This window comes from Apostichopus japonicus, chromosome 3 (genome assembly GCF_037975245.1).
Source record: "Apostichopus japonicus isolate 1M-3 chromosome 3, ASM3797524v1, whole genome shotgun sequence".
NCBI lineage: Eukaryota > Metazoa > Echinodermata > Holothuroidea > Aspidochirotida > Stichopodidae > Apostichopus > Apostichopus japonicus.
Window position 1 is genome coordinate 27,658,000 of NC_092563.1, and position 14,843 is coordinate 27,672,842.

General features: G+C 37.6%; 1 protein-coding gene across 1 annotated transcript in view; it reads left to right on the plus strand.

Annotated features, from left to right (window-relative positions):
* Nucleotides 1-8,733, plus strand: part of LOC139965695 (T-cell activation inhibitor, mitochondrial-like) — a 33,101-nt gene extending 24,368 nt beyond the window's left edge. Inside the window, exon 10 of the mRNA XM_071968317.1 lies at nt 2,772-8,733. Within this exon, the coding sequence (XP_071824418.1) occupies nt 2,772-3,006 (235 nt within the window). The 3' untranslated portion in view covers nt 3,007-8,733. The remainder of the gene's footprint in view (nt 1-2,771) is intronic.
* Nucleotides 8,734-14,843: the final 6,110 nt, after the last annotated feature.

The window sequence follows — 14,843 nt, forward strand, 5'->3', positions numbered from 1 at the left end:
TACTCTTTAGTTTACTTGGAAAAAAAAATCAAAAATTGCTGCACAGGTATGCATTTTGTAAAACTGGGCTTTTTTGTGCACAGCATCTGGCTGTGAGAGACAAGATCAATTATTCTTTGCAAGAAAAGTTAGTTGCATTCAATTTTGGTTTTTCACAGTTTGCTTATATGAGGGATCCATGAACAGTTGTCGTTGCAATGGATAAAACAAGTTTATTCAAATTCTTGCAGTCACTAGCTTTGATTATGTTCACAATTCATTGAGCTGATGGTATTGCCTAGTGGGTAAACTAATCTGTTTAGGGTAGTCTCCCTGATAATTATGGTATGGGAAGGATTCAGTGTTCTAATAAATCAATTGTAGTTTATTGTGTAAAGTTATTGTGATTATATCTAAACATTGAACTACTTGTCAATACAATTAATGCTGTCATGGTTGCATGACCTTTGCTTGCTTCAATTAATTGTCAGCTACCATAGGAGTGTCCCTCGGGAGCAGTCCCCTCACCTTCCCCACCCCCATCCACAGGATAGAATATATGGAACATGTGTTCCAGTTCACTCGACAATTTTATTTTACTGTTAAAAGATGATATGCTGGAATAAAAACCCATTGCCCAATGGTTCCTCTAGATTAGCAGATTGTAAAGGCAGCAAAAAATACAACAACAAAAATGATAAAGACATGTGATATAAAATAGTGCCAATGTATCAATGTAAAGTCAGCCTAAACAACAACAAAAAACACCCACCATGTTTCTAATGGCATTTCCTAAGATCAATTGTAAACATCTTATTAAGCTTTTTATATTAAACCTATATGGTGATTTGTAACAAAGTGAATGTCTAAAAAAATAGGTTTTAGGTTTATTAAGGTGCTGAATTATAATTTATTATGGTGTTTTTATGTCATGTGTGAGCTGTCTTACATACCAAGGAACAAGTCAATGTTTTGTGGAACATGTGTATTGTACTCAGTAATCATCCAGTGAGCGAAACAATAGATTGCATTGTTATTGTTTGTTATAGGTCAAAGGTTTGTCATCCAGGTGAATGCATTGTTTGTTTTCACTATCTCATGTATCTTCATCTTGATAATGACTTTGTTTGTTCTTAGTCTGATTCAGTATTAAAGTTTCATGTTGAGGGTAAAAGGAGACTGAAATTGTTGAATCTTAATGTGAAAAAGAATTCACCACAAAGTAGAGAATTTGTGAATATTTGTAAAATCCCTTCTGCATGGGAACTTTCCTCGTTAAGTAAATTTCAGGGCTGCATGGTGCATAACTTCTGATAATATAACAATGAAAATCTGTACACTTTTAGGATTCCCAGAGTTCTGTACACTTTAAGGATTCCCGGAGTTCTGTACACTTTAAGGATTCCCAGAGTTCTGTACACTTCAAGGATTCCCAGAGTTCTGTACACTTCAAGGATTCCCAGAGTTCTGTACACTTTAAGGATTCCGAAGTTCTGTACACTTTAAGGATTCCCGGAGTTCTGTACACTTTAAGGATTGCCGGAGTTCTGTACACTTTAAGGATTCCCGGAGTTCTGTACACTTTAAGGATTCCCGGAGTTCTGTACACTTTAAGGATTCCCGGAGTTCTGTACACTTTAAGGATTCCCGGAGTTCTGTACACTTTAAGGATTCCCGGAGTTCTGTACACTTTAAGGATTCCCGGAGTTCTGTAAACTTTAAGGATTCCCGGAGTTCTGTACACTTTAAGGATTCCCGGAGTTCTGTACACTTTAAGGATTGCCGGAGTTCTGTAAACTTTAAGGATTCCCGGAGTTCTGTACACTTTAAGGATTCCCGGAGTTCTGTAAACTTTAAGGATTCCCGGAGTTCTGTAAACTTTAAGGATTCCCGGAGTTCTGTAAACTTTAAGGATTCCCGGAGTTCTGTACACTTTAAGGATTCCCGGAGTTCTGTAAACTTTAAGGATTCCCGGAGTTCTGTACACTTTAAGGATTCCCGGAGTTCTGTACACTTTAAGGATTCCCGGAGTTCTGTACACTTTAAGGATTCCCAAAGTTCTTGCTAGTTTGATATTCATCCCCCTTTCGTCAATGTTTCAAACATTTACCGTTAAGAAGAAGTAGAACCAACAAGAACATCCTTGTTTTACAGTCCTTCATTTTGAATTCTTTACTGGGTAGTACTGCTGCTTTAATGTGTGGTTGTTATTCTTTTCCAATTTTTCAATTTGACAGATTGGTTAATCAACTTATAATGAAGGCTTATCTCGATTGTGTTTGCCTGTTTTTCTCAAAGTTCCTGTGCTTTGCTTGTGACTTGTTAATTTTCATTCCCACCAATTAATGTGATGTGCTTCAACGCTTCATAAATCAAGTATGGTATTGTGATGTTAAATATCAACAGTGCGTTATTAAGTCGGGTAGCTCTGCCAGTTGTTTCACGATAATATCCTTTCTAACTGATTCAAGAAACGGAAAGACAAGTGATATACCGATACTTTAGTTGGGGGAATCCTGACAAAAGCGATGAAATTGTCTACATCATTATTTAAAGTGATATACCGATACCTTGGTTGGGAATCCTGACAAAAGCGATGAAATTGTGTACATCATTACTTAAAGGGGAAGTGACCCCAAGTTGCTAATATTATCAAACCATTTCATTGGGTGTTTTCTTGGCATTCCAAAATGTTCTTTCACATCTAGGTTTGTGTAATTCTAATATCGGCTGGTCGGTGGTGTTACTCTGTTTAACAGATTTTTTTTTCATTCATGATATTTAAATTTCAGGGACGTTAAAGCTGAGGAAGACATCTGCCGGAATTGTCAAGAGGAGCTAGATCTATCGAGCCTCACCAAGGATATAACCATCACCACCGAACAGATGATAAGCTGTTGTACTCGAATCACCAGGAACCCCTTGGCCCTGGGGGTCACTATGAACGACCTTCGGCTACATGTCACAAAGTACTTCTCCGTCCTCAAAGATGGCGAGATATGTCTTCCTTGGGATTGGAAAGAGTGAATCTGGATAGTGTGGCTCTTTCAGGCGGCTGAACAGTTAATCTGCCAACTAACCACCCTCCCCCCCTTCCTCCCTCCCCTCCTTACCCAAGTGTCATTTTCAGTGTACACATAGAATGAATTTGAAGACACTGCCTTGCTGATTTAATACATTTGGAGATACCCAGGCTCAATTCCAGCAGAGAAGAGGGGTGAAAGGAGTATAATTTTATGTCGTAACTTTGTGACGCTAAAGAGCAACAAGGTTTCTTAACAAAACTAACATAAATAACAGTTTTTGTGCTTCTTGCTCTGTCAAATAAGTTTATCGTACTTGACGTTATTAAGGTTTGCCAAACTGCCACTCAAAGTGAAAGGAATTTACAGCTTTGCAAATGTTGAGTGAATTGCACTATAAAGCAACCATAAATATCTTAAGATCTCTGCACATTTGTTAACTTTAACTGTAAAAATGCAAGTTTCTACATCGTCTGGTCACAAAAATACCCTAGTACTGTCTGAGAAAGTCCTTATTGGCAGATAACGTGACACCTTTCTAATGGTTTGCAAGATATTTTTTTGATAATTTTCCCTCTTATTCATTTGAAGCAAATTGAGGATAACAAAAGGGAGCCAAAATAAGAATTGAAATCTTGATAAGTCAAGCTTAATCCATCTCTTCATTTTCATGCACTTTGAGAAAGACAAAGTTTCATAACTTGCAGACTGGAGTTTATATAATACATGAGAACAGTGTCAGTCTAACACAAGTCACCACCTGTCATATCTCTGAAGTGATATGTTACCAGGTTGGCATCCAAAATTACCTATTTAATAATAATAATTTCAATCAAGAATTTTGTCAGGGAAGAAAAGTAAAACCTAGGAATGAGACTGCTCTCGAAAGTTTGGGATTATTTCTTCTAGTGAGCATTTAGCTCCCGCTCATTATTTGAAGTGATTTTTTTTTTTTTAAAGAGAGGTGAAGTTAGCAAGGACAATACCTATCTACGCAGTGATACATCTGTGTGTATGCAATAAACTGTTCACTAAGCAGTGCTATGATTAAATGTCAAAAAGTAACAAACGTTTCAACAAATTCCTTGTTTTTTTTCTAGCTACCCATTTAAATATAATGTGTTACAATTCCTCTTCATAACGGTGGCCAATTTTCTGATGCACATTTGCAAGACGGATCCGTTATTCAATTTCTTTGTACAAATATATAGTGTTTATTGAACTTGGGTGATTATATCGAGATTGCTGGATTCATAAGATGAATACCGTCCAATCTCTGCAGATCTTTTCTATTTACCATGTTACCTTGATAGTTAATTAATTAAATTAATTTTTAGCTGTTCAAGAAGTACATTTTTTTTCTACTAAATCCATGCTTCTCCTTTGGTATATAAAGCGTGAGGTGTTTAAGTTGTATAGCATTTAGAATGTTGCAAAGCATTTATAGGGAAACTAGCTCATGAGGAAATACTGAACTTTTAAATATAATCTACTGAGAAGTATTTTGCCTTTGACAAGTCATTTATTATTTTCATTATTAATTCTAGTGTAGTAATAAACTAACATGCTTGCTGAAAACTAATCTCTCTCCTTTGGTTTGAAGTCCTTACTTCTTTAATAGTAAAGCCAAATATAAAGGAACCAAGTGGTTGTTTTGATGGGTAAAAATCTTGCTTAATGTTACTAGCATATGTTGTAACTGGGAGGGTAGGTAAATGATGAATTCAGAAGGGAAATGAAAGAGCCTCTAATCTGTTGGTCCTGGCATTATTTGTCAAACTGGCTTCTTTGAGGAAGTTTAAAATGGTGTCATCGTATAGAAGTTGTTTCTTATTAAATAGTAGTTCAACAGTGGTGGAGTGTTTGGTAGATTGTCAGGTAGGTGGAGTGTTAGGTAGATTTCTGAAATATTGTGGAGTGGTTTTTGAAAGAAAATAGAAATAAATAGTCAAATTGATGCTTATAAGCTGTATATAAACCAAATTAGTTGACATATCCTCGTAAGAAGTCTAAACAAATTTGATAGGGTTTGAAGAATCTACAGAATAGAACGTCAACATAGGGCCACGTGGATGTCAGGTCTTCACTCCAACCACCCCTGGGGTGTACCAATCGGTCAGACATTAGACCTGATATGAAGAATTCTGTCGGTTAGTTAGTTGATTAGTGGTGTTACCAGTCTGCAGTCAGTTTTAAGGTTTCACTGTGTTTGTGGTAACACAAGTACACCTTGAGAGTTAAAGCAACGAAAGGGTCAATCCAACAGGGTTGAAAGAACTTGGTTTACGGACATATAAAGTACTTGTTACCAACTGCTATGATATTTGCCAAAGGAACCGTGTGACCTCTCTCTTTTATTTTAAATTTTGAACAAAACTAAATAGCAGTTTTATACAGTTGCTATTTCTGTTCTTTATTGTGAATGCCAATCATACTTAAAGTAGTATTCTTTACATTTCAGCCAGTCGTACCCTCATCTGTCATTAAAAGGGCATCCCATAAAGAAAAATGGCAGTTTGAGAACAAAGTTTGCTTCCGTTCAACTATTGTGCAATTTTCTTGTTTCGTATTTTCATATTTCCATCTCCGTTATTTGTCAGTTAACTTTGTTGTTTTGAAGTGGTTTTTCCATCCATGTTGATCTGCCAAGTATTACTCAAGGGTTGTGTGGATCTCCATGCAGGTTACAAATGTATGGTTGTTTACTGTGTTATCTGTGTGCTAATGTTGCCCTTTTTGGGGGGGGGTGTGGGTGGTGGGGGGGCCTGATGGAGAAGTAGAGTAACATCAAACTGGCATGTATGGTTTTGAAACAAGTATAAGTTTTTTAAGTTTTACATTTATCCCTTATTTGTTTAATTTTTCTCTGGAAATGAGCCTAACATAAGCAAAAAACTCTATTAATATTTTTGCAATGGTTCATGCATTGATCATTATGAAATGCCTCTGGGTATAATGATGCATCTTCAGCCCTTGAGTGGTCATTTAATTAAACAAATTGTATCTGTATCTCACTTTTGATAGGAATGAAAAGTACTGACATTAAATTTCTTACATGAAAGTGTTCCCGTTCAGACTAACAGTTTTGTCATGACAAATAGTGTGCAAGAGTTCAGTCACCAACTGGGTAAGCAGGCTCTTGTGATTAGTACTTAAATGTACCCAATCTGTCCATAAACCTTAAATGATAATGATAAACCATTTTTCAATTTGGGTGATTGGGAATTTGATTTAGTTGTTCCAAGTATCTATTAATGTAGGAGGTACACCTACAGCTTTCATTTTCTTCATTTTTTCGTCATTTTTTCGTTTTTTTTTGTGCTACATGTTCAAAACCCTTCATTATGTGTGGTTATTATTGTTGTTGTTATTATTGTTATTATTATGATTGTGTTTTTTTTTCCTCTTTGGTTGGGCATATCCTGTAAAGGAGAACGAATGGATTAAGTGAAATTTCCATCACTGATGATTAATGTTCATCACATTAATGTTTACATGAGGTGTCTTCACATAGCTTTCTAGCTGAGAATGGTATGATGCTGAGGTACACTATCACCCATAGGACAGGGACTTTAACTGGTCCCAAGAGCGTCATTGGGTGGTGCCAAACATACATGTCTACCTGGTTATTCTCTCAACATCCATTGAAAAGATCATCACAGAGATAGGTCATCAAATGGAGCTTCTGTTGGTTTTCTTACCTTTAAGATTAATGGAACTATAAGTTACTTTTCTCATGTTTAAGTAATGTAAATAACAAAGAAACTGGTCTATGCAGTATGCACTAATCTTACCATATATCTATAATGGCAATGCTGTCCACATCTTCAGTCCTTCACGTTTGAGTAAAATAAAACTTCTGATCGTGCAATCACCCCACCCCCAATTGTTTGCTGTTAAAGGTATTTGTGTACATCAAAGATTTTCTTTGTGAGATTTTTTTATTCAAAATCAATATTTGCTGTTAAAGGTCTGTAATTCTTGTTTAACTAACTAGTCACTTTGAGTGCTGTCCACACTAGATCTGGAGCAGGGATCTGGATCTAATCCTGGGATCTTACACTTACTGTCAGGGTAGATCAGATCACAATGTGTGAAAACTTGGTGGATCACGGTGACCCAAGACCAAGATATCACATGACTTCATGTCTTGTTTCTAGATCCAGTGTGAATGCAAATGGAAAAAGTGGGAGTGTAATATTTGTGGGTGTGGAAACACAGGATTAAGAGGAACCAATGTGAAAGCACTTGTCACATTTTCAATATAACTGCCTAGACCTGTCTGTGCCCGGCTGAACCTGTCTGTGCCCGGCTCGACCTGTCTGACTGGCTCGACCTGCCTGTGCCCGGCTGGACCTGCCTGTGACCGGCTGGACCTGTCTGTGCCCGGCTGGACCTGTCTGTACCCGGCTGGACCTGTCTGTGCCCGGCTGGACCTGTCTGCCCGGCTGTTTCCCGGCTGTACCTGTCTGTGCCCGGCTGGGTCTGGGTGTGCCCGGCTGGGTCTGGGTGTGCCCGGCTGGACCCGGCTCGAACCGTCTGTACATGGCTCGAACCGTCTGTACCTGACATTTGAGAGTACTTCCAGCAGCCACAATTTTATGCAGACTCAAAACCTAAGATAACTTTGTGAAATGTTCATTAAATGCTTGAGACAAGTTTATTTTCATAAGCTTCTATTGTAATGGCTTACAGGTGCTTTAGAGGTTGTGGATAAAACATTAATGGAAATCTTTAATATCGGCTATATATAGGTTACTTTCATTGTTCCAAATTTTGACCTACTAAAGAAAGCAATTGGGATTCTATCACAATTGTTTTATTCATTAATTTTGCCCAAAATGTGATAGTTTGCTTTGATTATGAGCTGAGAATGTCTGTGCGGGTTTCATTCCACAAGGTATTTGCAAATAACAGTCATGAATATGTCACAAAACACCAACAAAAATATGTTAATGGTTGTTTAATGCAGAATAGAGTCTGAATTACTGAATTCAGGAATAAGGATGTGTAACTGAGGTTTCTAAATTAAAGATAAGTTTGTTGCCTTTTGTGTGCATGTGAAGAAATGAAGCCACATAGGTTTTCTGATATTTCGATGAAGTCATCATTTCAGTTTATCACCACCCACCTGAAAATATCTCAGGAAAGATTCACCTTTTCAAGAAAATATAAACAAGGTAAATAAGAAAGTAATAAGTTACTTTGCTTGTGCACTTAACTTAAAGAGTCCACCCCCTTTAATCATTAATTATAATATTGTATACTGATTGAATGCACATAAATCCTATCCATGACTAGAAATATTGATGAATCTTGCTGCGGCAGGACTCATTAAGACACTCAACATCATCAGATAACACACACAACATCACATCACGTATCTGTTTTAATTTACTTTATGGTATGCATGTGGATCGTCTCTCTAATAATGAGCATCGTGATGATTATGTCAGATACTTCAGAAGGTGTTAAACCACTCGCTCATTTATATCAATTACTCTATTATATATTTATAGAAAACTAATGGTTTAAACTAACGTTGAACTCAACGGAGAAGAGATGTGCAGAGAAGTGTTTAATTTATTATTTTTTAACTAATTTATATATATTATTGGTTTTGTTGCATTTTGCCGTTTTTTACAAAATGGACAGTTATCCTTCATTTTTCTCTTGTTGTAAAGCCAAGAAAGTGTACAGTATTCTGAAAATAAAGTTTCGGTAAAATGAACATTATTGTACATTCAATATCTTGTGACTTCTTGGTATAATTTTCTTTTGGGGGGGGGGTGGGTTTGGGAAGTGGGTTGAAGTGTGGGTGATTTTGTAGTTAGGTTACAAGAATGCCATGCAATTGATTACCGGTGGTGTTGGAATGTGTGAGGAGAAGGGAAACTGAAAAGTTACCTCCACCATTGGACCAACCTTCCTGGATTCCTTCACTTTTCCTTCAGATAGACACTGGTGTTTCACCGCTGCTGTTACTACTTTCATGAAAGACACCAGTGTTTCACCGCCGCTGTTACTATTATCATGAAGGAACCAGTGTTTAACTGCTGCTGTTAATACTTTCATGAAAGGTACCTGTGTTTCACCACTGCTGTTACTTACTACTTTCATGATAGTCACCGGTGTTTCACCACTGATGTTACTACTTTGATGAAAAACACCGGCGTTTCACAACTGCTGTTACTACTTTCATGAAACACACCAGTGTTTCACCACTGCTGTTGCTACTTTCATGAAAGTCCCTTCGAGGATATTTTTATGCACCTCAAGCAATGTCAGTCCAAGTCATGACGTCACTAACTTTTGAGCTTCATTAAATCAGTCTTCTTGAGCCTGGTTTGAGTTATGACCAATGATCTCTGTACTTCATGATTATTCCCTCTTGTGTCCTTGTTACCCCTATACCTGATGATGTCCCTCTCCCGTTTTCCATCTGTGAACAAAAATTTAGCGTTTTCCTTGTACCAACAGTAAATGACTTTACAGGAATGAATTTTAAGGCAGACTTTAAACAAAATTTCGGCATCTAACAGGCAAGGGGACCAAATGAGACATAAGTAAAATAATAGCAAATTTCCCCTATGTGAACGCCCATTGGTGTGCATCACATATACACAATTAGTATATACAGAACCCTCCAACCCCCCCCCCCCCCCCTTCACATCCTCTTAACCTCCAAAAGCAAAATGTATGACATGTTCTCCAAGCTTTAGAGTTCGCCGTCCTGCTTTTAGAACAGTTGACTGTGGTAAGTAAAATTGACACCATGTTGAAAATTACCTCGCGAGACAATAAAGTCTATTAAACAGTTTCCAGTTGCAAGTGAAAGTTGTTCCATCTATATTGTTATATTTAGTCTGTTTTAGCAATACTTTTACCATGCACATGTTTAACCCAATTGAATATTTCATTCTAGTTTAGAGAAACGTGAAACAAGACCAAGGAACACAATATTAGGTCCCAAGGCAAATTTTTCTCAAAATTATCAATCTTTCTTTAAAATTAAGAGCTGCTTTCAAACCGTCTCTCGTTTCATACGTTATTAAAAACAAGGACGCCACACCATCATTTTACTACTTAAATTTAAAGTTTATAGGGGAAATATGACAACTTGAGTTGCTCCCGTCAATTGAACGACATTTTAAAAGCGTCAATTTTAATGTTGATATGAAAATGTGTTTTCATATAAGGTGGTTGTAGTTCACGGACAGTACGTTACGTGTATCTATCCCATTCAAAAACATATCAGTAACCGCTGCAAATCATGATTACGAGCTGAGAGATAGGTCTTCCCAGTAGCTTACGTAGTAGATGGAAAAAAATCGTGGAGAGAAGGGTGGGTGGTGGAGAGGGACGGGGAAGAGGGGAAGGGGAAGGGATTAAATACGTAAAAGTATTAACCTTGGTAGGAAATTAGGAGGAAGCCTACCATAAAGTAGAAAATATACCAATTCGTATTTTGTATTACTTTCACCCCCCCCCCATCCTTTTTTTTGCGGCGACACAACCGAGATATCTGATGCAGGTCATAAAATACGCCAGATATACCTTAATCTCGCCCCTCCCCCCTCCCTTACCAGAAAAAAAATATTAGGGCAGATCTCAAAGTAGGTCAAGCCGGTTGAAGGCTAATCAGTGTCAATGAAAGGCTGTTTACATCCCCATTTTTTACATGGTTGTTTTCGACGAGGTATGGTCGTTTCTTTCGATTGACGTGTTGTCTTGGACATTGCATCATATGTTGTGACGTAATAATTTATTACTGATGAAATAGACATTGATTTATGTATAACGTTGATTTCTATCATTTCAATGCATATGAAATTTTGAAGGGAAAAATCAATAGTGTAAGGAGAGGAGCCTTGATTGTAGATCAGTTTATAAGTTCATACTAATTGATATGTGGATCATTTCTGTCATCCAGTTCGGTACATTGTCGAAATACTGTACTATCATGTCTTGCTCCAAAGCACTTTTACTGGCAGTACGAACAGTATGAATATCCTGAATCTTGCAGATAAAGGTTAGGATTTGTATATACTGTCAGTACAAGTGCTTGGAAGCATATGAGAATGGCAATATTACGAAATTGTCCCAACTGGCTGTTTCTGTACGGCAGTTAATAAACTGGGGTCAATGCACCCTCTGTGAGACCTGGTACATGTAATGAAACCACAATGGGCAAAAATTGGAGGGCGCCACCTACTGGAACTTTAGAGACAATCGTCCTACGGCAGAACTGATGGCCTATAATTAAGCATTATAATAAAATATTACGTCACTTTCCATTAATATGGGTAAAAGTAATACGCCGATAGTATATGCTATTGCTCACGTAGATATTTTATTTTGGGGTAAAATTTTGCATCATCAAAAGCAGTGTAAGTGCGTGACATCCTTTGGACAACTGAATTTCCAATGTTTTCGTTATCCCATTATCAGCTACATCTTACCTCGTCCCTCCTAAACCTCCCACCTCCCCCCACACCCCCACCCCTTCGTTCCATATATGACACTGTAACGTGCTTCTCGTGACCCCTTCAAAAAGATTAAGCAGATGCCTTTTATTGATGGCACGGTGTTCTATAATGTGCGTTTGATAGTGATTTCACAGTCATATTGCGGTACTTATACTTTGCACCAATCACAACCCTAGATTGATGTCAGATGACTCAACTGTAGCCAATCTGAACTGTTTTTCACGGTTCGCAGTCCAGTAAATCACTGGACAGATGGGTTTGACGGTAAGCTATAAATAGGGAATAAAATAGCTTTTACTTTTATTGAGAAGTGTCTATATACCGGTACCATTTCCAAACTTTCCCTCTCGGTCTCAGGACTAACCAACCCCACTCCCATCCCCGTCCCATGTTAATGAGAAATTGAGACTGAAAGGGAACGTTTATTGAATTGTATAACAATCTGGTATAACTTACTACATCATTGGAAGTCCCCGATCCTATCGTAAGTACATGTAGGCACTGTTCCCACTGTACCTATTGGGAAATGGGGGCCTAAACTCGATCCTTGAGATAAATTGAGTTCTATTTATTTAGTTCAAACTTGAAATATAGGTCTAAGCGGATCCCAAAAGAATCTCATTCGAAGGAATAGGAATAAAGAAGGCAATCAATATGGCGTCAGATTTTGAGTTTACTCAAAGAGGGGGGGGGGGGGGATGAGACATCAGTATCACTTAGAAGGTTTAAAGGTTTCTTGCTTGTTAATTTCTTAGCGTTATATGGTCTGTAAAAGGAACTCACTTGTTATTACTGATTGATTGATGGGTGCTGGCAAGCAAGAGACACATACTGAAGGATTGCCCCTTGCTTACATCACCGCATACGGCCCTGGAGAGGGAAGTGGTCGGGATAGTGGTGCAGCGACGGGGCCCGAGGTCAATTAGGGGGCCCTTAGAAATATGGGAATAAAGAATGTTTTTTTCATTTTCATACTATACTCGAGCAAAATCGAGGACATCAAAGGGAGCCCGGTGATATTATCGCCAGCACCCCGAACTGGATCCCCATGCCCCTCACCTTGTATAATTGAACAGTACTCTTAAGGTTTATGCCCCGAATTTGCTAGAAATACTATAAAAAAAACTGGTCACCCATAGTGAACCTCTACTCTTGAATTACTGCCTCATTAAGAATACGTTCCTTTATAGATCATCAGTATTGGCCCAAAAATATGCTAGAAATTTCAATACTGGTCACTCGTGTTCAATATTCAAAAGTAATTTTACTGCCAACCTCGTCGCCTTCTTCCTCACTAAAGACAGTTAATTGTCTAACTGAACACTCCTCGATGTCTGAAAATAGTTAGAAGAATCAAACATTTTAGCGCTCTAAAATGCAGATGATGTTTTTTTTAAACATATGTAGCAAAAATAGGCCAACTATCTCCACGAACAGGTTTTGGGTTTCCGTAGCCAATGTTGGTGTATCCTTCTATAACCATGTCATGTAGAAGTTAGACATATTTTAATCCTCCTCTGTCTAATAAAGATTTAGCATATACTGGTACGAACAGACTCAGCGGTATACTTGAAATTCCGTCAAGATTTAATTATATGGGGGGAAGGTATGGGTTTTGATCACCGGGACTTGAACGCATAAACGGTGGGTTAACTATATTTCAATGTACCAACATAACCGCTTTAACTTTATTTACTGAGGTTATTAAGCTTCAGGAAGGGACCCGTCACTTCACTACCTCAGCCCTTTAATTGTTTACTTTCCCCTTAACGTATATCTATGATGTTTAGCAATGGCCGTACAATTGGCGCATTATAAAAGAAGAGCCAATAAATCAATTTCCTTCAATAAACGGGGGTTTCAGAAGATAGTTTTATGGAAACTAAAATTAGCCTTCGCTTTCGGATCAACTTATTTAATCACTTCATGATATTGTGCAATATTGAATACAGAACGCGTTTGATTACTTCTTTTCCAAATCGATTTATTTCCTTGAAATTTTACCATCATATAATGCTGAAGATGATAGGCCTATTTATAGTTAGGAATCCAAAGTGCTCGTGAAGTAATAGTTAGCCTACCATGTGATTATATAGACTACATGCGATATGGACAATACCTTCCATTGTACAAAATATATGCATTGAATCAACTTAATTAAGGCATTCCGATTAGTACAATGAATTGTTCCATGTATACCAGTATGAATGGTGTTTACTCTGTTTTTAAAGCAATGGCAACAATATACACGTTTAATGCTAAACCACACTCTAGTTCTCTACCTTGAAGCTATAGCCTATAGGCAGCGTGTAATATATGTGGATCTTTTGTATACGGTGCTCAACGACATGCTGATAACAACCTTTTAAGAAATGAATTGAAAGTAATTTCTACATGGCTCGCACAGAATGAACTTGTTTACAGCTACGTCGGATAATTTAGTGTTATTTTGTAAACTCAAGGAGTGGAGAAGTGAGGGTGGTGGAGAGGGACGGGGATGGGCCGAGGGGGGGGGGGTGAAGTGAGCAAATACATTGCTCTTCTTCGCACTGTATAACACGAATGATGTGTGTATGCATTGCAACACAATGACAATATTTTCCTTTGAAGTAAATCTCAAATGTTTTCATATTTTTGAAGTGTAAAACAAACCGCGGTGTATGAATATTATATACACAACTAAGATTGAAAGCGGAACTTGTACTTGAACGGTCTTTAGGGCTATAGTAGCGTAGACACGGGAGAGGGAAGGTTGTGGAGGGGGGGCAGGGGGAGGGGGAGAACTCCATTCAACATCCTCAGTCTTTTCACGTAATTTTTGTCTATATGTAATAAAGAAAGTCCCTTTTTGTAGAATACATTCGGGGCAGGGCATACTGTCTCCATAGTTTCCAATAATGAATGAATTCTTCGATCATGTTCCTCCCTGAAAATGTCCTCGTCGCCGGTGAATATCTATAAACCGTGAAACCTTTTTGAAGGCGATACACAAAGAAAATGACAAAAGATAAGTGAAACTTCAATTTGTTAAGGAGGACCGGTCCATTGAGAAGTTATTTCTTTCTTAGGCTAATAGTAGAGAGGTTCATATATTTCACATCTAACAGTGCACTAAATTTAAGAAAGATATTAAAGTTACTTGAATTCGTGATAGTTTAGGGGTTAGTCTTATGATACGGTGGTCATAAAGAGGTGGCATGTTCGCAATGACGTCACTGTGACATGTGGAAACATACTTACGTGAATCATGTATGTAAACAAGTTCAATTAAGTTAATTCATAGAAAGGAAATCAAAGTTAAAAGTCAGTCTTAATTAAATTCAGATTTTTTTTTTATTGATTAGAATTAAAT